Raw genomic sequence first — 23,519 nt, 5'->3', positions numbered from 1 at the left:
ACAAAAAAGACAACCATAGCTTCACAAACACAGACCTGTGAGAGCCACAGTTCATGTATGGGTAGCTAAAATGAACATGAATGTTTTTTCACCATCTGTAAGTTCTATTCCATAAATTTATTAAAGTTTTAATGCATTTGCTTTTAACATGCACAGAACTTTTTTTGTTTTTGAAGTGTTATCGTTACTCAATAAAACTGTATTGTTTGGAAAATAATTCATCTTTATTTATTCCCAACATATGCTGCAGAATGCCTGGTGGTAGTGAAAGCACCCACTTAGTTGCACCCACTTAGTTGTTATTGTACACCGTGACACAACTCATAGAATCAGTGACAAACACAGTGTGATAGTCATAAATACATAGCAAGCGCCACAAAATTAAGAGGTGCATCGACAATGTTGTGTTCATAGATGTGCACCAAGCCCCAATCAATTCCTAACAGGTCCCCAAACTGCAGGGCCAGGCAGAGCACAATATGCCACAAAGCATTCCTGTGGTTCACTGTTAAAATGCTCTTTCAAAGTCTCCCTAGGCCATATAGCTCCACATTGAGCTCTTCAGATAGCCCTTGTATCTGACTGTCCAAACACAGCATACAGCCGTTCCATCTCTCCCCCCACCCCGACAGCAACTTTTCCTCCCTTTGCATCACAGGTATTATGCAGGACACAACAGGTGGCTATAATCATTGGGATACTTTTCTCACTAAGATCCAATCTTTCGAGTAAACAACACCAGAGCCCCTTCAATCTACCAAAAGCAAATTCAACTGTCATTCTGCACCTGCTGAGCCTGTAGTTCAACCTTTCCTTGGGGCTATTGTGGTGGCCGATGTACAGCTTCATGACCCAGGGGAGTAAGGGATAGAATCACTACTGACATTTCAATATCATCAATGGCCAGGAAAGAAAGTCCTCACTTGTAGCTTTCTGAACAGTCCTGTGTTCTAAAAGGTGCACGTGTCATGCACCTTCCTTGAGCAGCCCACATTCATGGGGGTGACGCCTCCCAAGTGACCTACCATTGCTTGCATAACCACAGAAAAGTCGCCCTTTCTGTTCATGTACTGTGTGGGAGGGTGGTCAGATGCCAAAATAGGGATTGTGTGTCAACTATTGATCCATCAGGGTTCGGGAACCCCATTGCTGCAAATCTATCTATTATCTCCTGTAGATTGCTGAGAGTCACAGTCCTGTATGGTAGGAAATGATTAATGGCCCTGCATATTTGCATAACAGCCCCCCGCAGTGGATTGTCCAAATCCAAAATGATTTCCCACTGACCAGTAGCAATCCAGCATTGGAAGTTTCCAGTGTGATTGCAACTCGCTCCTCTGTTCTCATTCCGGTATCCCTGCACTGGAGCAAACTCAGCACACAGATTCAGGAATGTGACCTTGTGCATCTGAAAGTTCTGCAGCCACTGCTCATCATCCCAAGCCTGCATTATGAAATGATCCCACCAGTCAGTGCTCATTTCTCGGCCCCAGAAGTGGGACGGCAAGGCCTGAATGGCGAAGGTTATGTAGATAGTAGAGGATCATCAGTATGGATATTGTGTTCAGGGGGTGATGGTTGCGTGCTGCCCACTCCATGAAGCATCGTCACTTGGCTTGCTAACATGCCCTGGTGGAGAGGCATCGACTTTGAGTAAGTACATCCCTTAATGGTTTAGAGTACACCCTTTCTACTCGCAAGCCCCATCCAAATAGCAGGCCATGAGGTGAAGAGGGTTCAGGTTGGGGAGGCAGATTTGACCTTGTTGGGTGAGAAGGTTTGGGAGAGGGGAAAGAAGCTCTATAAACCAGTGTTGGTGGAGCCAAAAAGGGGCTATGAGTATAAGGGTTGCCTGGTCTTGCTTCACCTTGCAGAAGAAGAGGGATGGGAGGGACAGTGTAACACAGCTCTAGTGTCCAGGGGAGAAGAAAAGTTTGCCTTTGCGAGCCCCGTCCGATGGTGCCCCTGGAGCAGAGGAGAGGAAGAGATCCCATCGCAGTGTGCCCCAAAGATGGAAGATGTATTGGAGAGTGGGTTCATGCAGTTCCCTTTCATGGCGGCAGTGAAAAAGGCAGCTGAAGGTGTCCATGAGGTTGTTGTCTGTCCCTGGTAAATGTATTGCGTGAAGTATGACGTGGTGCCATAGGCACTAATTCCAGAGTCCCACAGCCTCTCAACAGAGTGTGGATGATGTGTTGCCTCCCTGTTTGTTGATGTAAATGACCACAGTCAAGTTGTCCGAGTGAAGTTGTATGTGTCTGGATTTCACAAAGGGCAGAAGCGCTTGACAAGCGCACTGGACTGCATGAAGTTCTAGGATATTGATGTGCAGCCGTGCCTCTCTGGGAGACCAGAAACTCTGTGCTGTATGGCCTTGTATGTGGGCACCCAGCCTACAAGGAAGGCATCTGTGGTCAGAGTAAGGTTAGGGTGGGGGGACAGAAGGAAGTACCTGCCATGACTTTGGATGGATCGCACTACCAGGATAGGGAGGCTAGCACTGTGGGTAGGAGGAGGACCCATTTGTTGAGATGATCCCTTTGTGGGTCATACACCAAGTGAAGATGTAATTGAAGGCACCTCACATGTATGCGGGCATATGGCATGACTGCAATGCACACCGCCATATGTCCCAGAAGTGATAGGTAGTGACAGAGGCTCGTGCAAGGGTGGCTTCGGAGTCTCGTGATGGGGGCTGTGAGTGTGGCAAACTGATCTTGTGGAAGGAATGACCTGGTTACATGGGAGTCCAGGCAGGCTCCAATAAAGGTAAGGGTTCAGGTGGGTATTAGGGTGGACTTTGCCTCGTTGAGGCTTACGCCCAGACTGGCAAGGAGTTCCCGCTGTATGCAGATAGTGGTAAGGAAGCGGTCGCTTAATGTCACCACCAGGGGCCAGTTGTCCAAATAAGGAAAAAAGTTAATGGTCCCAGCGTCCAGGGAGTGGGGTTATGGAGTTCCCATTCGTGGCAACATGGTGGGAAAATGGTCCGGGGAGTGGAATTGTGGAGGGTAGGGTTGATAGGTCTGGTAATTGAGCCTTGGTTGAAATCGAGACTGATAAGCTTGTCAGTTTGGAATCTGGTGGGACCAGGAGTATATAGGCCTAGTGATTGAAGCGTAGCCCTGGAGTCCTTCAGGGAATGGAGACTCTCATCTGTCTTGTCAATAAACAATTTCTGATGATCAAATGGTAAATCTTCCAGTGTTGTTTGGACTTCCTTTGGAAACCCCGAGGTTTGTAGCCAAGAGTCACGCCATAGAATAAATCCTGATGCAAGGGATTGCACCCATCCACCACTGCCTGGAGGGCAACTTTGGAGACCAATTTACCTTCCTCTATTAAGGCCTTAAATTCTGCATGGTTGTCCTCTGGTGGTGAGGTCTGGAACTCCTTCAGTCTAGAGTAAAATTGGAAGTCATATTTCGCAGACTGGAAGTCATATTTCGCTAGTATGGCTTGGTAGCCAGCTATAAGAAATTGAAGGCCTGCTGAAGGAGTATACCTTGCGACCAATAAGATCTAACTATTTTCCAGCTCAGTCTGGAGGGGTGACTCTAAGTTGCTGTTGCCTGTCCTGCTGTACTGAGGTTTGAACCACCATTAAGTTAGGCAGTGGGTGCATAAAGAGGAAGTCTGCATTCTTGGCAGGTACCAGATACCTACGTTCAGCCCGTTTGGGTGTTGGTGCACAGGAGGCTGAGGTGTGCCAGATCACCAGTGCTGGCTGTAAGATAGCCTTATGGATTAGTAGTGCTATCCTAGGTGGACTTGCTGGTTGAGGCATGTCAAGGAACTTATCCTGCGACTATGTGACATCCTCCGCTGTTAGTTTTAGTGTTGTTGCCATGCACTTTAGCAGTTCCTGATATTGGCCCGGATTGTCGGGTGGCGATGCAGATGGTGAAATGATGGCATCATCCAGCAACGACAAGGCTCCCATAGGGGGTGGTGGATCCATCGGTCCCGAAGGAGCAAACGGTACTGGCGATGCCGAGCTTCTGTGTATTCCCCTGATACCAACAGTGCAGTATATACTGATGGGAAATGAGAGGCTGTTGCCTGGTCCCATCCTTGCAAGGGGGGAGCTTGCATAAAATTCCTGCAGATATCTAAACTATTGCTGCTGTGGTGGCATTTGGGAGGACGCATAATGCTGTCTTAGGCTGCGTTGTGGGGAGAAATGGTGCTCTGGTTCAGATGACAAGTCAGATTCTGACAGTTCCGGTAGCGGCCGTGCTGTTGGTACATGCAGAACCGGCGGAGGTTGCGGAGGCTGTAGTGGCTGTATCATCGGCGGAGGTTGGGGAACCATATATGTTTGTGGGCCCGGCGGTACCAGTGGAACCATAGAGCATGTTCACACCGGATGGTGGTGCAACAGAAGCAGTTCATCGGCTGGAGACGGTGGCCATATGTTATCTTGGGGTCCTTGCGAACTGAGCCCTCCATGGGGTTACAGAGTTCCACTATGGGGGTCAAAGGAATAACCATCCCAGAGTGTGCAGTACCGGGTCTGGTGGATTCGTGGATGGTCCATATTCCATAGGGCCTACAGATATGGACGGGCTAACAATGTTTTGTTTTCTTGTCAGCTTTAGCTCTTTTGAGCACAGGAGCTACCGAATCCATCCGCGATGTCTCTCCGGGCTGGTCATGGCTTGGGGAGGGAACGCAGCATTTAGAGGTGGTCCCTCTCGGGGATCCACTCTTGTGCCCATGACTATGTTTCTCTTTATGCAGTTTTGACAGTGTTGAAAACTCTGCTTTCAATGTTTGACAATGTTGGTGCCATCGGTGGGGTGGGTACTCCGATGGGTCCACTGATGCCACCTCTTGGTGCACACGCGGATGCATAGCTTCCTCCATAAGGAATTTTCTAAATCTGAATTGCATTGCTTCTCGAGTTCTGAGCGGGAAAGATCAGCAGATGGAGCATCGCGATACAATACAAGATTCCCCCAAACAATATAGGTAGCGCGAATATTCATCACTTACTGAGAAAGATCGTGGGCACAAGGGCGCAGCTCTTGAAACTCGCCTGTTTTGGCATAGTCCCCCAGACAAACAGGGGGAAAAACTAACTTAAATCTCTACCTAATTCTAACTTTTAACTTTTTTTTAAACAACTTACTAACGATCCGCTAACAATCAACTAACAATTTACTAACTATTCTACTGCTAACAATGAAAAACGTTTACTTGCTACTCAGGTCTGAAGAGATGTTCCAACTCTAGCCATGTGGCGGTAAGAGGAAACTGAGGGGGCATCGACCCACGCAGACATATAAGACCTCGGATGCACCACATGGGCAATGCAAGGTGTTCATGCGGGTCAATGGACACTGCTTTCAACAGTTCTGGCTCTGGCGCATGGCACGCATGCAACCCACAGTGGAATCCACATAGGGACCATGACTTGAAGAAAAAACAGTAGTTCTCAACCTTTTTGGGCTCAAGACACATTTGTAAATGTTTATGGCCTGTCGTGACCCAGTAAATGGTCTGGAAGTGGAGGTCCTGGGGTGGTTTCAATCAGATCCTGCCTTCTGTGGGGGTTGGGTCCTGTCCAGCACTCACTCCACAATGTCAGCTTCTGCAGCTCCTGTGCTGCGGGGCTGCGTGGCACTACAACCTCTGGAGGAGTGCTGCTCAGGTTTGGTCCCACCACCCCCAACTGGACCAAATTTGTGAGAGTGGAATTGTGACCTGGCTCATGGGTTACAGTGCCACTCATTCAAATTTGGCCTACCTGGATTCCAGTCATCATGATGGCTGGACCAAACCTGAGTGGATCTCGGATTCCAGAGGTTGCACTGCCTGGAGCAGGGAGAAAAGCCCAGCCATCATACCATATGTTATTGCCTGATATTGCTACCCTTACTTCTGCACTGCTACTGGCAGGGATGTTGTCTTCAGAACTGGGTGGTTGGAGAGCAAAAAGGGCTGGAATGCTCTGAAGGCAGTACCGCTGCCAGCAACAGCACAGAAGGGTGGCAATACCATACCTGCTGCAGGGCTCTGCCCCCTACCATTTTTTTTCATCATTTTTCCGTGCATCTACTCCACTCTGGTTATAGCCGTGCTGCTATGCAACCCTTTAAAACATTCTGGTGACCCAATTTTGGGTCCTGACCCCTGGGTTGAGAAACCGTGGTCTAGACAACTCTTTATACCATGCTTCCCAATAAATATATTTAGGGAAAGACCTATTTTTAGATCAGATGCAATTAATAAGGCTGATTCCCTGTGTCTAGCAGGAGCTGATTCAATGTAGCAAAGTGACTGATAGCGGTAAGGTAACCTAAACGAAAGAATCCATGGTCCATGCAACTCATTAGCTGGGTCACACTTCCTGGGGAAGCACCATCAACAAAGCAGCATCAGCATCTCTTGGACAACAGGAAGTGATATAATCATTAACAGCATCAGCATCTCTCGGTTTATTTCAGGGGAATACCATTCCAAAATGCACTTGTGTGCATATTGTTTCCCGCCCTTCCCTTATTAGTTCCCAACCTTTGTAACTGGTGTCTATAGTATTCCTGCAAAGCTATGGGCTAGAGGAAAAGGGTACAGAATGCTCTATGGACCAGATCACCAGGCCCAGGAAAGCCTTTGAGCCACCTTCATGCTGCTCTACTCGTGAGGCTAACTGAGGGTTGAACTGGTCCCCAGTTCAACTTAAAGTAGGCTATCGGCTGCTCTGAATTGTGTGGGTTAGAATAGTCCCCTAGGAAATGCTCAGTTGGTTGGGGTTCACTCGAGAACAGAATGATCCACCTCTTTTCCCTCCTGCTCTGGAATGTCTTCTACACTTGATGAGATGTGGGGAAAGAATAAAAGTAGAATAGACCCAGCTACCATGGCTTTATGCACATGGGGACTTTCTTAAATCAGGAGAATTCTCAATTGCTTTGTTACCACCAGAAGACAGAGTTTGGACCAATTTCAACAATACTACTCCAAATTGCAAGTTTATTGATACATTTAATCCTGTAACTGCAGTACTCCACCCAAAAATCAATGTCTTAAAATGGAGCCTGGAATGGGAAGCATAAGAGCCATATTATACTTTTATCTCAGCTTAACTAAACAAACAAATAAAATATAGATATACACAAATGAAAGCAAGAGATTGTTCCTGACACAATTCATGTTTTTTGGCACTTATTTCCCCTGAAGTCAGGATATTTTCCTGCAAATTAACTCCATTAAAAGTCCCATGTTAAAGGCCATTTTCTAGCACTGTTCCAGATCAGTGTGATCCAGCATGTCGATTCCATGTTTCTCCCAGAGTGAAATTCTTTAAGAGCAACATGAAGCTGATGGTAGGTGAGGAAGATGCTGGAAGAAGGGAAAAAGGAAAATTTCATCCACTCCTCATTTAGTCCTGTTTCAATGGGAGTCAATGAGAGTCTTTCCATTGAATTCACTGAGCTTTAGATAAGGCCCTTAAACTTATGGCTCCCCCTCCCACAGAACTTTGTTAATTTTAAAAGCCCTTAAAAAAGTGAAGCCTTATTCTGTCCCGCTCCAACCTTCCAAATAAATGTAAATTTAGCAGTGCTTGGTTTAATGGGGCCTGCTTGTGCTTTCTGATAGAAAGAAGGATCTGGGGTGATATGGGGGAAAGCAGCAACAACACAGCCAGCTGTTGCTAAGAGTCCAATAGCTGCTACTGCAGTGAAGATAATCCTCCCTGCTTGCTTGATCTGAGAAACTAATAAGGTGGGTGGGTGGAACCTTGACTCCTAGCAGCTGGGGTGATAGTGGGGACAGCCAGTGCAAGTTCCAACAAGAGAGAGAAGGAGGAAGGAATAGCTACTGTTGACAGACTGCCAGCTCCTAAGTAGGGAGCCTGTTCGAAAGATTTCTTCCCAATCCCACAAGCCTCCAGTTGGAGGGAGGGAAATGAGCTGAATATATGCCTGCAGTGTGGGTGGGCAATAAGTTGGCCACTGATACTGACAACTCAAGGAAATAAAAAACCCAGAGAAAATGTCAGGCTATTCCTCTGATCTACTGCCTGAGCTGAAGCCAGCACTAAAAAGGGAATCAGCTTTTCTTCCCAGCATTGATGTTAGCAAGAAAGCAAGGAAGCATCTCATCCGTATGAGCTTCAGAGCTGCATGTGTGGAAGATAACAGGTGAAGGGAGAGAAGTCAGTTTTCAACAGTATAAAGCATATACCTCTAGCCATGGCAGTTTATTACAACATGGACTTTAAATATATGTCAGGACTATATGTCAGGACTACCGTGATTTTTTGGTCTAACAGATCTCTTCTGGCTCTGACTCAGGGCTGTACGTAGCAAGACCTAGACATCAAATAATATCATTCACTCCCTGATAGTGGGTTATTCACGTGGGATTGAGGTATGCAGAAACAAGAGGGTATAGCAATTGGAAGCTGGATGGGGGAATCAGGAGAGGAGAGCTATGAGAAGGGTCCATTTAGAATATTTATTCTTTTTTCTTGGTTAACAATAAAGTGCAATTTTAAGGTTGAGAATATATGCACACAGAAGTTGGGAAATTCTTATGTAAAGATTCCCACAAGAAAGTTATCTTGGTCACATTGCAAAAATATATTAAAGGACAAAGCTGACCGCAGACAGTAATTCAGCATACATGTGCTAAGTAGACTTTTCCCTCCTTTACAGTGGTTCAGTGGAATAGTCACATTTTATAATAAAAATACAAGATTCTCCTGTATAGAACAGAATCATAGTGTTAGAAAGAACTGCAAGGGTCATCTAGTCTAACCTGCTGCCAAGGTGCAGAATTTGTTGTGTTTAAACCATCCAAGACAGATGGCTATCCAGCCTCCTTTTGAAAATCTCCACCGAAGGAGCTTCCACAACCTCCTGCTATTCTTACAGTTAGGAAGTCCTACTATTCTTACAGTTAGGAGGTTTTTCCTGACATTTAATCTAAATCTGCCATGCTGGAGTTTGAACCCATTGCCTTTTGTCCTGCCCTTTGTGGCAAGAGAGAACAACTTTTCTCCATCTTTTCATGGCAGCCTTTCAAGTATTTGAAGACTGCTATAATGTCCCCCCTCAAACTCCTCTTTGTCAACTAAACATACCCAGTTCCTTCAGCCTTTGCTCAGATAGCTTGCATTCCATCCCTTTGATCATCTTTGTTGCTTGCCTCTGGATCCTTTCCAGTTTCTCCACATCCTTTCTATACATTGGTAACCAAAACTGGACACAGTAATCCAGCTGAGGCCTAAGCAGTACCCAAGTAGAGCAGACCTCCCCTGACTTGCATGCTATGCCTCTGTTAATGCAACCTAAAATTGCATTTGCTTTTTTTGCAACAGCATTGCATTGCTGACTCATGTTGAGGTTGTGATTCACCACAGTTCCCAGATCCTTCTCAGCAGTGCTGCTGCCAAGCCATTTTTCTCCCATTTTGTATTTGTGCATTTGATTTTCCTCCCTAAGTGTAGACTTTTGCCTTTGTTGAATTTCATTTTGTTGTCTATAGCCCAGTTCTCCAATTCAACAAGACACCTCTGAATCTTAGCTGTATCCTCCAAAGTGTTGGCAACTGCCACAAACTTTGTGTCATCTGCAAATTTGATCTCTATTCTTACATCCAGACATTTATAAAGATGTTAAACACCCCCGACCCAGAACAGATCCATGTGGAACCCTACTTGAGTCCTCCCTCCAATCTGACATCATTCCATTAATAGTTACTCTTTGTTTGTGGTTGTTTAACCAATTATGTATCCATTTAATGGTTGTTCCACCAAGCCTGCATTTCTCCAGCTTACTCATCAGAATGTCATGTGGGACTGTGCTGAAGTCCAGGTACATTATATCGACTGAATTCCCCCATCCACTAAACTAGTTATCCTATGTTATTTTTTTGTAAGAGAACTAAAGCAAAGTAGGAATTGAGCAGCATTGCCTTCCTCTCATCTTCTGGTATCAGCTCACCTTCTCCACAGAGCAATGGACCCACACCATCCTTGATCTTTCTTTTAGAAACAAAGGAGTTTCTGTAACAATGCTTAAAAACAGCTCCTGACAATGCCATGCAAAAGCTGGTTAGGAAGTCTATAACAGCAACTTTGCTCAATGTATGCAAACACACTTGTCAAAAAATTACCAAAAATTGGCTAACAATAACCCTTAAATGGCCTATTTATGAAAGGACCATTTAGATATTTTAGGTGATGATGCAGATGATATGAATGGAAAATACAGAAAGTTGCTATAGCAAACAGCAAAGCTGAGCAGACATTAATAACAAAAGGCTGACGTTACCAGTGCTCACCATCTTATTACCTGAGGTGGGGTAGGCGTGGAGGTGGGTCTCATGATGGGAGGCGTAGGGTTCCTGCTGCCTCCTCCAGACATTATTTCTTCTGTTATATCTTTACCCCCCTGGTTTGGATCCCGGATTCGGATCTATAGAATTGAATAAATACTTCAAATGGATATTCCCATTAGACACCATGCTAGGGAGTGTAAAGAGAAGGAAAGTATGCAAAAGCCATATATTTCCCATTTTACTAAGTATTAAACATAATATATTCTCTGTCAGCCTCTGCCACACAAATCAGACCCATAATTGCAAACTGACATGGCTCAGATTTAAACTGGCATTCTGTGGGCACAAAGAAATTAAGCTTATTTGAATAACTATCAACAGGATGATATGACGCTCATCAATCATTTCAATCAGGTCTAAATGTAAGCATCTCTTCAAAATATTTCCCAAATACAGAGAAATAGTGAAACATTTTAGAAAAGAAATCAATCAATGATGGTGCATGATCCTTTAACTAAGGGTGTAGTTATTCCTACTCTGGATTAAATTTACCTGACACTTATCAACCATAGTAGTAAACCTGCCAAACAAAGACAAAGGCAAAAGGTTACTATTGAGGTTCATGAGCAACACTCTGCTAAGAAACCTAGTATGCCTGAGATCTTTATATGGCCCCTATCACTACAGTATCTGAGCACCTCAAACCTTTAATGGATTTATCCTCACAATACCTCTGTGAAGCAGGTAAGTGTATTATTCTTATTTTACAGATGAGAAACTTAGGTACAGAGAGGCCAACTGAACTGCCCAAAGCTACAAAAAAAATCTGTGGTAGGATTGGGAATTAAATCTGAGTCTCCTGAGTCCTAGGTTAGTGCCCTACCCAGCCTTCTTCTCCTCCCAACCCCAGCTGCAGAGAATAGGGATGATCAGAGATGATGTGATTCCTGAACCTGAAATAAACAACAGCAAAGAAAACCCAGCATGAAGATTTTAATGAAATCGAACACAATGCACAATTATGTCAAAGTTTGGCTGCCCAAGCAAATTTACCACCCTTGTAAGACTCCTCCATGACTGGATGACTGTCTTCATCCTGTGCAGTGGCTCTATCTCTGAGCCCTTTGCCATCTGAACTAGCATAAAGTAAGGTTGTGTACTGGCATTGACTCTCTTCTCCAGTTTCCATGCAGCTATGAAAATGCTAGTCCAAGATTGTCTGCCACAAAGCATTGGCATCCAATATTGCACTGATGGCAACCTCTTCAACCTCTCTCGTCTCCTCTGAAGCTTACAAAAGCCTAGGGCTAACTCTGAACATAGGCAAAACAGAAGTTTTCCACTAGCCTATTCCTGGTCAATCATCAGACCCAACAAAGAAGATCTGCACTGACAGAGAGGAACTGGAAAATCTAGAACACTTTGCCTACCTTGGCCGCCATCTCTTACAGAGGGCAAACACAGATGTTGAGATTCAGCACAGAATCTGCTGTGCCAGCCTTGTCTTTGGCAGACTGTCTCACCAGGTGTTGAACAACCATGATATCAGAACACAAACTAGACTTTTAGTTTACAAAGCAGTGGTAATTCCAACTCTCCTCTATGACTGCAATACTTGGGTGACCTACAGAAAACACGTGAAAAACCTGGAACACAAGCACCAGCACCTTCTCCAGAAGATCCTCAACATAAAGTGGGAGGATTGCCACACTAATGTCAGTGTCCTCATGAAGGCCAACATCTTCAGTGTTGAGGTCCTAATTAACCAGCACCAGCTGAGGTGGAGTGGGCACTGTGTGTGCATGCCTGATGCACACCTATGAAAACAATTGCTGTACACCCAACTCACCAAAGGAGAAAGGAAACAAGACGGCCAAAGGAAACGCTTCAAAGACATTGTGACCGATGGTGCCTAGGGGTCCCCCCCAAAGGGGGGAGGATATTGGTACAACTCCTGTCCCATGCAGGCCCTGAAGTGTCGGGCTTGGCCTCTAGCTGCCTATAATGCCACTGTTTGAGAGTTTCCCAGCTGCGGAGGGGCCCAACAACCCACCCAGGCTGAGCAGGAGGCAGCCCTGAAGGCTCTCTAGGCATGGCAGGACTGCATTTCTTCTGGTGGGCTCTGGGAGTGAATCTCTCTCTGCTATTGTCCCACCCCACTCTGAGGCCTATACTGGGCTTTTAATCCCCACCTCCTGCCAGGGTGTACACAGCGTGCATGACGGAGAGAGGCCTGTCTGGCCTCTGAGGAAGCTGAGGGCTCCCCCTCTAGTGGGAGTGGCTGGTACACCCTGTCACAGATACCCTCAAGACAAACACCAAGAGATGTGGCATCAACACCACACACTGCCAGACAGTAGCCCAAGACAGGGTTAACTGGCAAAGACTTGTCAGAGAAAGAATGACCATTTTTGAGGACAATGCTGCGATCATGGCCCAACTCTGCCTTCCAACACCACCTGCAAAGTCTGCCAACAAGTCTGAAGCTCAAGGATCAGACTCCTCAGTCACCAAAGGATATATAAAATATATAAAAACCTATGAAAGAGATCATCCTCGACCCAAGGGATCAAACATACCGCCGCCACCTACATGATTTATTTTGTAACCATACTTATGCCTCAAATATAAAAAGGCACATACACTGTCCCAAAGAAAACACTTACAATCCTGCAAGTAAGACAAGAACACACTAATCAAGCCCTCAACCTACTAACAATTTAGGTCTACTACTTTTTTGTATCTGCCCTGAGATACTGATGCACTTTAATCAACTTATTTGCCTTTTCAGCACCAAGCTGGTTATACAGAAGTCTTGAATAAACTAATCCAAGTGTACTAAATATACACCTGATTGACACGGAGTAAACCAGACAAGAATGCATGACTTTCAAAAGTTGACAAAATCCTCCTGTCCTGGTTTAAATGATTTTACTTCCATAATGCTGTTACTGTGACCCCAACTCACATTTGGGTAGAAATCTAGATCTTCAATTTTAAATGCAAGACAACAAAAAAGGATAGGATTGAGGATGACATTCTAGCATCATCTTCTTGTTCTTGGAATCTGTCATGTTGGCTACATAATAAGAAATTTCCAAAGCTTCTCTGGGTTTTTTTTTTTGTTTTTTTTTAATTTTGTCCTTGTGAGGTTCCAGTTCTTTGCTATTAATTAGACCATTTCAGATTTCCACTAAAACTGAGACAGTGGCGTCATCAGTGTGCAATCTCGGAGTCCCCCTCCAAAATATTAAAACGATTTTATAAATTGAGTGCCTCTCCATGCGGTCCCCTGTGCAGAACACATGCTAAGGTTCAATCAAAGTCTCTCTCAAACTCAATGCAAAGTTCAACATACTTGCAGTAGTCAGGTGAAAATTTAGAGAGACAGTCTTCCTAAGAGCTCCACCATCACTGGGAAGATGGTACCTCAATCCTCTCTTTTCAGTCAACAAGGTATGAGGCCTTTGTCATGCTGGATTACAGCAACGTGAAATACCTGGACATGAAGCCCTCAGCACTTCAGAAATTCCAACTGGTACAGAACATTGCAGTGCTTCTTTTCAGCAACACAGGCAATTGTGATCACATCAAACTTGTCCTCTGTTCTCTATACTGGCTTCCATCAAATAAAGTTCTAGATCTCAGTCCTTATCTTTAAGGCACTCCCATTCAGAAGGGCATATCTACAATTCAATAAAAATCTCATGACACCGACTTGGGCTTGTAGGGGTCAGGCTGCAGGCTAAAAATAGCAGTATCAACTTTCTGGCTCGAGCTAAAGCCCAAGCTTTGAGATCCACCCTCACTGAGAGATCTCAAAGCCTGGGCTCCAGCCCGAGCCCAAACATCTATGCTACAATTTTATAGCCCCACAACTGGAGTCAGCTAACCTAGGCAACCTGTGGCTGTGTCACGAGTCTTTTAGTTCAGCATAGACATACCCTCAAAGACCACCTGAAGTTTTGGGATGTCAACAATAGTCTTCAGCTATGCTCCTCTGGCACAATGGAACTCTTTACAATACAGGTAAAGCTCATACTTGTAGGAGACAGAAGTTTTTGGAGGCTGGTCTGAGTCTGTGGAATGAGCTTCTCTGGGAGCTTGGGACAATCACAAATCTCAACACCTTCCACTCCAAGTGCAAGGCACATTTCTTTGGCCTTGCCATCTCTAACATAACTATGTACGTATCTAACTATGTATATTTAAAAGCAAAACTAAACCAAACCAAATCCCTAAAATCCTACCAAAACAAGATACTCACTGTGCATATTCCCTCCCCCTACCCACCCCGGGAGAGGATGAGAGTGAGAAAGTAAACAAGCAGTGTAGTCACATGGCTTAATGCACTACTGGCAGGTGTTCAGATACTTTGATAAGCAGTGTTGCAGTCAGGACCTACCAAACAGAAGGGGTAAGCTGGTGGTAGAAGGATTTGGGCATAGCCAGGGAGAGTTGTGGGGATTGAAATACTGCAGCCTCTCTGGCAGCTTGAACAAAACAAAAATCAACTCCCCCACCACCTCAAAGTGTGGGTCACCGGACCCCGGTGCTACTGCGATTACTTATATTTCTGGTACCTCAATATTACTCCTTCTACATGCCAAGCTCCGTAAACATGCATATCACTTTAAACAGTACAACTTCCTCTTGCAAAATTAAACACTTCTCATAGACAGATTCTATAGTGCAGTAAAGAACAGGAAACACTTCTGAGACCACTGCCAAGAAACCGTCAAAGGAGAAATCAAGTTTCCAGAGTTTCAAGGCAGCCTACCAGACTCATATACACAGACAGCTCTCTAGCTCAGTTTTGCTCTCTAGTTCAATTTACTTCAGGTAAAGTCTTCCAGATGCCTGGAAACACCTAGAATTCCTAAAAGAATTTCTGTCACACACTCCTTGAGTCTCCTGCCTGGTTTGCCAGTTTGTTGCCTGATTTGGGGTGTTTAGTAATTTGAATGGGGTTACAGACGCGCCAATTGATCTGATCAGAAGATAATGAGATTCTAGTCCCGGAATCAGGCTACAAAGGGTTTTACAAGGACCCCTGGGGTGCATGACAGGAATGCTCACACTGATAACCAAATATGTATAGTTTCACAGACTTTTATTAAAATAGCATAGAATAGACAAATGAATAATTAATCAATTGGATAATGATTAGGATTACAGTCTTGTTCTAAAGACATGTGATACATGTGTGTGTGTGTGTATATATATATATATATATATATATTGTACGTTTTGGATTAATATACTCACACCCTTCCCTGATGACCTGGTTGAAAGAGATGTCCAATTCCTCAACTCTTGAGTGGAAGGGTGGAGAGCTAGGCAGTGCTAGAGAGCTAAGAGCTATAAGACTAAGACTAAGGCCATGTCTATACTGACGGCAGCAAATTCGCTGCCAACAGATTGATCTTTCTGGATCGATTGAGCGGTCAGTGTAAACCCACTCAATTGATCAGGAAGTCGATGCTGATAAACCACCCCCTCAAGTAGCGTAGTGCTGCATCGATGGGAACAGTGTTCCCGTCAGCACAGTGCAGTGTAGACAGCGCACAGAAGGGAAGCAGAGCAGTTGACGTGAGTTACGCAAGCTACTCTGCGTAGTTTGCGTAACTCCCGTTGACTGCCGCCGAATCTCCAGGTATGTGTAGACCAGCCCTAAGACTACAAATAGTACTAAGTATAAACTAAGAACAAAGATCCTAACCAACACCAATACAAAAGAAGCCCAAAAGAAGAAGTAGCTGAAGATCACATATGGTTTGCCCTTTTTATACCCTGAACAATATGGGTCCTCCTTCTAAGTCCAAACTTGGCTTCTTCACCCACAAATTATTAGGGTACACTTATTCTGTAGACTGGCAGGTTCGTGAGTATTATTGACGGACTCATATTCTTTCCAGATGGTTCGCTCATTTCACCTTTGTTATTTCTGGCCCTTTCTATAGGTTTTGTGGCGTACTTGTGAAGTTTACTTGGGGCATAAACTGAAGGCTCCCCCTGCCCACCATCTTGGTGCCTTCTGACTTATCTAGGGTAAAGGTTATAACCATACATGTAACTTATCATTACTTATCTGGGCCAAAGGTCCCAAACATATGTATGCTAACGGCCTTAGCTTTTCATACAGGATGTGGCCTGTAGGTTTCTTGCATTACAGCTATAATACCTTGACATGAAACTATGACTCTATTATAATAAAACAAATACTCAAATATATAGGGAAAAGTATATATGTGCAAGCAAGCAGGCTAGTCCTATAGGCTACACAAGCATCGTATAAGAACCTATATAAAATATAATAAGCAAATGGTGGTTGCAGAAGAACTTTTTGACTTGCACTATGAGTTTTAATACTGTTTTAGATTTCACTTCATTCTCAAGTTTAAACAGTACACTGTATACATATATGCTTGTCAGGATGACTGCACCAGATAAGTTTTCTTATCTTTTTATTTTTATGGTCAGAGAAAATGTAAAAGACCTCCCTTGTTATACTTTTCTCTGCATTCTTTTATGGAATCTACAACAACCAGGAGGCGATAGTCTGCAGATTTTTTTTTCTCCAGACAAGGAATCAATAGCAGTAGAAATACATTTTCCTTGTATGGATGCTTGTAGAATTACTTGGTCATATCTCATGTTCAACCAGTCATCTTGCATTTACATCATTGCTGCTTCTGTTAGTTCTTCCTTTAATTTTTCCTTTGTTTCTCCAGTTGCAGCATTTAGTAGTGCAACCCTGTGAGTTTAATTCGGTCTAGAAGAATATATCCAGGGAGAAGGGCTTCAATCATTTTTTACAACTTCTCATTTTATTAGCAATGGTCATTTTATTAGCATACATAACTAAAACTTTCTTATCAAGTTTAAGTCTCTGCATTTCACTTGGTTTTTATGGCATAACTTCTAATTTATCTTTGACAGTTTTTAGGTATTGAAAATAACAGACTGATTGTAAATGAAGCTGATGTTGAAGTGCTGCTAGAAGGCCTGGAAAAGGGACTTACTACGACAGCTATGTGTTGATGACAATAATGGTATAAAAACATTTTGCTTGCAGTATCAACTAGTTAAATGTTCTGCTTTTCCATTCCAATAGACAAAGTTTCATTCGATGTCAGAGTAGATCTTAAGACACAGGTATCCTGTACTTTGCAATGTACACAAATCCTTCCTATCTTGCTACTTAACAACTGTTAACAATATTTATATTTTCCTTTAAGAGAATTCTGTCTATTACTTCTGTCCGTTCCATCACTTGTTCCCTACCATTTCTTTCAATTTTAGACATGTTGAGCTAGATAAATTCATACCCTGTTTCGTAATCACTAAGCATTAGAATCTCAGTTGCAGTAGCTTTCATGTTTATTACAGATAGAATAAGAAACCACCACCTAGTAAATCCAACACTGTGAAGAATGAAAAATAAGATGAGCTAGCCAGCTTTATACATCACTATGTTATTGGATGCCCTGCCCATCATCAGAAGTTCTAGTCGAACAAGGAGCCAAAAGAGGAAGGGGGAACAAAACAACAATACACCCTAGAGATGGGAGAAGGAGTAAAAATCTGAGTTTAATCTTGAACCTTATATCAGTGGGTCCCCTTCAATGTCCCAGCCTTGATATATCAGACTTAGCAGTTCCATGAAGAAAGTACCAGTAGAGTAGGCTCTTACCGTTTTTTTCTCTCTTTTAGTTGGTGGAGGCTGCTGCTGCTGCTGTGTAGGCACTATGATGGGTGCTGACTGATACACTGGCTGACTTGGATAGAACGGTGTTCCTAGGAAATCACAACAAGATAGAAACGCATATTCAGTTAATTTGTAAATGAAGTAAAGTGAAGAGCAGCAAGTGAATGACAGCCTAGTTTCAATCTCTATTTTCTAAGTAGCCTGTGTGCATTTTCTTCCCCACTTCTATCAAATCAGAATATGACATCACAACAACACAAGTGATGGAAAGAGTCACTAGTCCACTTTTTTCACGTGATTAGGGAAATGGCCACATGCATCAACTTTCTAGAGGCACTGAAGATACTGCTGAAATCAGCCAACACTATCAGAAAGGAAAATCTGCACTTCCTTGTATTTTACTGAGCTGCAAGACCTGAGAAGACAATTTCAAGCACTGAAAAATCTACACAGAATTAAAGAAATGAGACTGGCCTCTTATCCAGTGTAGAGAAAGCCATAACCAAACTATTCCCTGGAAGCTGCAATCACAACTGCAACCTATTTTGAAACTGAGCTAGAGAAGTAAGCTTTAGTAAGGCTTTTGATACTATCTCGCCTGACCATCTCATAAATAAACTAGGGAAATACAAGACAGAACTACTGCAAGGTGTGGGTACATAACTGGTTAAAAAAACCTGTTCCCAGAGAGTAGTTATCAGTGGTTCACAGTCAAGTTGGAAGGGCATACTGAGTGGGGTCCACAGGGATCAGTTCTGGGTCCAGTTCTGTTCAGTATCTTCATCAATGATTTAGATAATGGCATAGAGAGTACACTTATAAAGTTTGCGTACCAAGCTGAGAGAGGTAGTAAGTGCTTTGGAGGATAGGATTAACATTCAAAATGATCTGGACAAACTGGTGAAATGGTCTGAAGTAAAATGGACAAATTCAATAAGGACAAATGCAAAGTACTCCACTTCAGAAGACACAATCATTTGCACACATACAAAATGGGAAATGACTGCCTAGGAAAGAATAGTGAAGAAAAGGATCCAGGGATCATAATGGATCACAAGCTAAATATGAGCCAACAGTGTAACATTGTTACAAAAATAGCAAACATAATTCTGGGATGTATTAACAGGAGTGTTGTAAGCAAGACACAAGAAGTAATTCTTCCGCTCTTCTCCATGCTGATTAGGCCTCAACTGGAGTATTGTTCTGGAAGAAACTGCCCGCCTGCATCTTAGAGAACCGCCCTGAGTTACGAAATATACAAGCATCATGCACCTTCCCAGACCATCCCACATTGATGTCTGTGAAACGACCCCTGTGATCCACGAGCCCCTGCAGGACCATGGAAAAGTACCCCTTGCGGTTTATGTACTTGGTGGCGAGGTGTGCAGGCGCTAAAATGGAGATGTGTGTCCCATCAATGGCTCCCCCCGCAGTTTGGGAAGCCCATCGTGGCAAATCCCTTCACTATGTCCTGCACATTTCCCAAAGTCACTAGCCTTCATAGCAGAAGTCTATTGATGGCACTGCACACTTGAATCACCGCAGCTCCCACTGTAGAGTTATCAACTCCAAATTGATTACCAACTGAGCGGTAATAGTCGGGGGTTGCCAGCTTCCAGAGAGTGATGGCGACTCTCTTCTCCATCATCATGGCTTGTCTCAAGCGAGTCTTCACGCACTTCAGGGACGGTGACAGCTCCGAGCACAGCCAGAGGAAAGTACTCCATGATAAGCCGTGTTGTATTTGTCATGATCAGATTACAGTGCAGAGCTCAGCTGTCTCCATGTCTCTGCAGCAATGGCGATCGGGGGGAGTAAAAATCCAGCGCGAAAATCCTTTTCCTGTTTGTTTGGCGGGAGGGGCGAAGGGTAGGGGAAGCAGTGTTGCATCCTGGGATGAGGACACTCTTCCAAACAGCCACCGTGGCTAGTTGCACTGTGGGATAGTTACCCACATTGCACTGCTTTGTAATTCGAATTAAGACTGGCCAGTGTGAACACAAGAGACCAGCACAAACAGCGTATTGTGGACAGTCTGCTGCGATTTTTATAAATCGGCTTCTGAAAGTCGAATTATCCCTAGCCTGCTAGCTCAGCCCACTGAAGCTCAGCAGACAAGGCAGCCTTAGAATAGTCTGGGACTGAAAGATTACAGCCTGTGTGGCAAGAAACCACAGCAGTTCAAAGAGCACAAAAGAAACCAGGACAACTTTTTCAAACTACAAAAATAAAGGAAAATGGTGTCAGGAGGTGGGAAAGGATTCAAAAGCCAAACAAGAGAATCAGCTGAGAAACAAAAAATTCAAGCTATACCATGTTTTCTCCAAGTTAGTGTATCAGAATTAAAGCTTCGTTGCCACATTTATTTTCTTTATTTCTCCTGTAATGATGATTTCAGAAATATAAACTGAAATTGTCTCCCTTATGCTCAGCCCTTTGCTACTGCCCAACTCATTCAGAGATAATACAATCCAGGGTTCATGACATCACTGTAAATGTTTAGGATAAATATAAATCACTATCACTAGATATGTTGCTGAATAAACACGAAAAAGAAAAGTCCACACTTTGCTTTATGATAAGTAAATGAGAACTGATTTTCAATTACTGTTTTTTTCCTTTAAAGTGAGTCAGCATTTGTTAAAACTACACATACATATTTTGGGATCCTAAGCAATTTTAATAATTAGTATAACAAACAAACTTTTCAGTCAACTTCTAAAATTCAGAAAGACTAAATTAAAATTTTAAAAGCTGTAAGTCCATAAAAAGTTGATAACAAAGCAACCCAGCAGATTTCAGAATTGTGTGTCAAGGTAGTGGTGGTGAAATAAATCACTTTTACCAGTGGGATTAAAAAGGCAAAAATTAAAATTTAATAAAATACCAAAATGTTGAGATTTACAGATAAAAAACAATAACTAAGTATTGTTATTGCACATGTCATTGAGAATTTTTCAAAATATTCCCATAAATCACAGTAGGGTAATTATTCCCCTCTATTCGGCATTGGTGAGGCCGCATTTAGAATACTATGTCCAGTTTTGGGCCCCCCACTACAAAAAGGATGTGGACAAGTTGGAGAGAGTACAGTGGAGGGCAACAAAAATGATTAGGGGGCTGGAGCACAAGACTTATGAGGAGAGGCTAAGGGAACTGGGCTTGTTTAGTCTGCAAAAGAAAAAAATGAGGGGGGATTTGATAGCAGCCTTTAACTACCTGAAAGGTGGTTCCCGGGAGGATGGGGCTAGGCTGTTCTCGGTGGTGGCAGTTGACAGAACAAGGAGCAACGATCTCAAGTTGCCGGGGGGAAGGTCTAGGTTGGACATTAGGAAAAAGTTTTTCACTAGGAGGGTGGTGAAGCACTGGAATGGGTTACTTAGGGAGGTGGTGGAATCTCCATCTTTAGAGGTTTTTAAGCTGAGGCTTGACAAAGCCCTGGCTGGGATGATATAACTGAGGTTAGTCCTGCTTTGAGCAGGGGGCTGGACTAGATGACCTCCTGAGGTCCCTTCCAACTCTCATATTCTATGATTCTATGAAATTTGGTGAAAGTTGGCACTACAATAAAGGTCTGCAAAACAATTTCTCTTCCCTTCAAAAAATAGCCCAAACGCACCACAAAGCAAACCAGACAAAACACATGGCCACCCACCAGATTTAGTCCAACTCTAATTAAAATGCCCAAAAGAGACATTTCTTGGCCTGCATTAAATTACTGACCATAGCATCAATCCTGCAGCGAGATAAGACGATTACTCACTTTGTAACTGTTGTTCTTCGAGATGTGTTGCTCATGTCCATTCCATTGTAGGTGTGTGCGCACCCCCGTGCACGGTTACTGGAATATTTTTTCCCTTTAGCAATATCCGTAGGGCCAGCTTCATCGCCCCCTAGAGTCCCATGCACATGCAGCAGTACATAAGGCTCCGCCAGCACTACGCCCCCTCAATTCTTTCTCGCCGACAACTCCAACGGTGGGGATGGGGGGGGGCGGGTCATGGAATGGACATGAGCAACACATCTCGAAGAACAACACTTACAAGATGAGTAACCGTCTTTTCTTCTTCGAGTGCTTGCTCATGTCGATTCCATTATAGGTGACTCCCAATCAGTACCTTGGAGGCAGGGTTCAGAGTTCACAGATTAGCTGTCTGCAGCACCACTCTGCCGAAGTTGGCGTCATCCCTTGCCTGCTGAACAATGGCATAGCGGGATGTAAAGGTGTGCACCGATGACCATGCATATGTCCTGAATAGGCACTTGCACCAGGAATGCCGTAGAAAAGGCCTGCGCTCTAGTTGACTGAGATGTGACATTTTCTGGAAGGGGCACCTTCGCCTGCTCATAGCAGAACCTAATGCAGGAGAGGTTATCCAAGAGGAGATCTGCTGGGAAGAGACAGGTAAGCCCCTCATCCTGTTGGCCACTGCCACGAACAGCTGCACTGACTTTTGGAATGGTTTTGTCCTCTCAATGTAAAAAGCCAGAGCTCTTTCGCACATCCCACATGTGCCACCTCCATTCTTCCACTGAAGCATGCAGCTTTGGGAAGAACAATGTCAGGAAGATGTCCTGACTGGCATGGAATTGTGACATCACTTTGGGCAAAAAGGCTGGGTGAGGTCTCAACTAGATCTTGTCATTACAAAAAACTCTGTAAGGTGGCTGTGAGGTAAGTGCCCTAATTTTGGATACCCTCCTAGTCGAGGTGATGGCAACTAGGAAGACTACCTTCCACAACAGCAGCAAAAGGAGGAGGGTAGTCAAAGGCTCCAACAGAGCCCCCGTAAGCCTGGAGGACTAAGTTCAGGTCCCAAGGGGGTAACCGATCCCTAACCTAGGGGTAAAGTCTCTCTATACCCTTCAGAAACCTAACTGCCATGGCGTGACAAAAAAACTGACGTCCCTTGAATTGGAGGATGGAAGGCTGAAATAGCAGCTAGATGTACTTTCAATGAAGTAGTGGCTAGGCCCTGAAGTTTAAGATGCAGTAGGTAGTCTAACACCGTCTGGATTGATGCTTCGTGGGGCGTGACCACCTGAGCTGTGGCTCAGCACATGAATCTTTTCCACTTGGCTAAATATGATGCCCTGGTGGAAGATTTCCTTCTACCCATTAGTATTGCCTGCATCTGATATGAGCAAGCCCATTCCTCTAGGTTCAGCTACTCAGCCTCCGTGCCATCAGTTGCAGGGACTCCAGGTCCAGGTGCAGAAGTCACCCTTGATCCTGGGAAAGCAGGTTGTACCAACGCGGCAGCTCCAGGGGGAGGAGGGAGAGGGGACAAAGGCAAAAGACAGCTCCATGTTACTTAGCAGCTCTATGTTCTTGGGGAACCAGGGCGCAAAACCCCAACTCTCTCTCTGGCTCACCTGAATACCCCTCCCAATACACCCCCTCCCCCCCCCCCGCAGTCTGCTTGAACCAGAAACCAAAGGCATTTCAATATGAAAAGGCAGTGGAAAACCCTCTCATCAAGGGTGATACAACTCCAAATGCCTCATCTACATC

General features: G+C 44.1%; 1 protein-coding gene across 15 annotated transcripts in view; it reads right to left on the bottom strand.

Annotated features, from left to right (window-relative positions):
• Positions 1-23,519, bottom strand: part of EIF4G3 (eukaryotic translation initiation factor 4 gamma 3) — a 401,491-nt gene that overhangs the window by 166,623 nt on the left and 211,349 nt on the right. For all 15 annotated transcript variants that reach the window (XR_010923447.1, XR_010923446.1, XR_010923445.1 and 12 more), the window contains 2 exons: positions 17,990-18,093; positions 10,308-10,430 (listed from right to left, as the gene is read on the bottom strand). Coding sequence is in view for 12 of the 15 variants with exons in the window: in XM_067566991.1 (XP_067423092.1) it covers positions 10,308-10,430; positions 17,990-18,093 (227 nt within the window). In the remaining 3 variants the exon portion in view is untranslated. The remainder of the gene's footprint in view (positions 1-10,307; positions 10,431-17,989; positions 18,094-23,519) is intronic.

This window comes from Emydura macquarii, unplaced genomic scaffold (assembly GCF_026122565.2).
Source record: "Emydura macquarii macquarii isolate MOO-44397 ecotype Brisbane River unplaced genomic scaffold, CSIRO-AGI_Emac_v2 contig_2768, whole genome shotgun sequence".
NCBI lineage: Eukaryota > Metazoa > Chordata > Testudines > Chelidae > Emydura > Emydura macquarii.
This window is presented reverse-complemented; position numbering and strand designations above follow the sequence as displayed.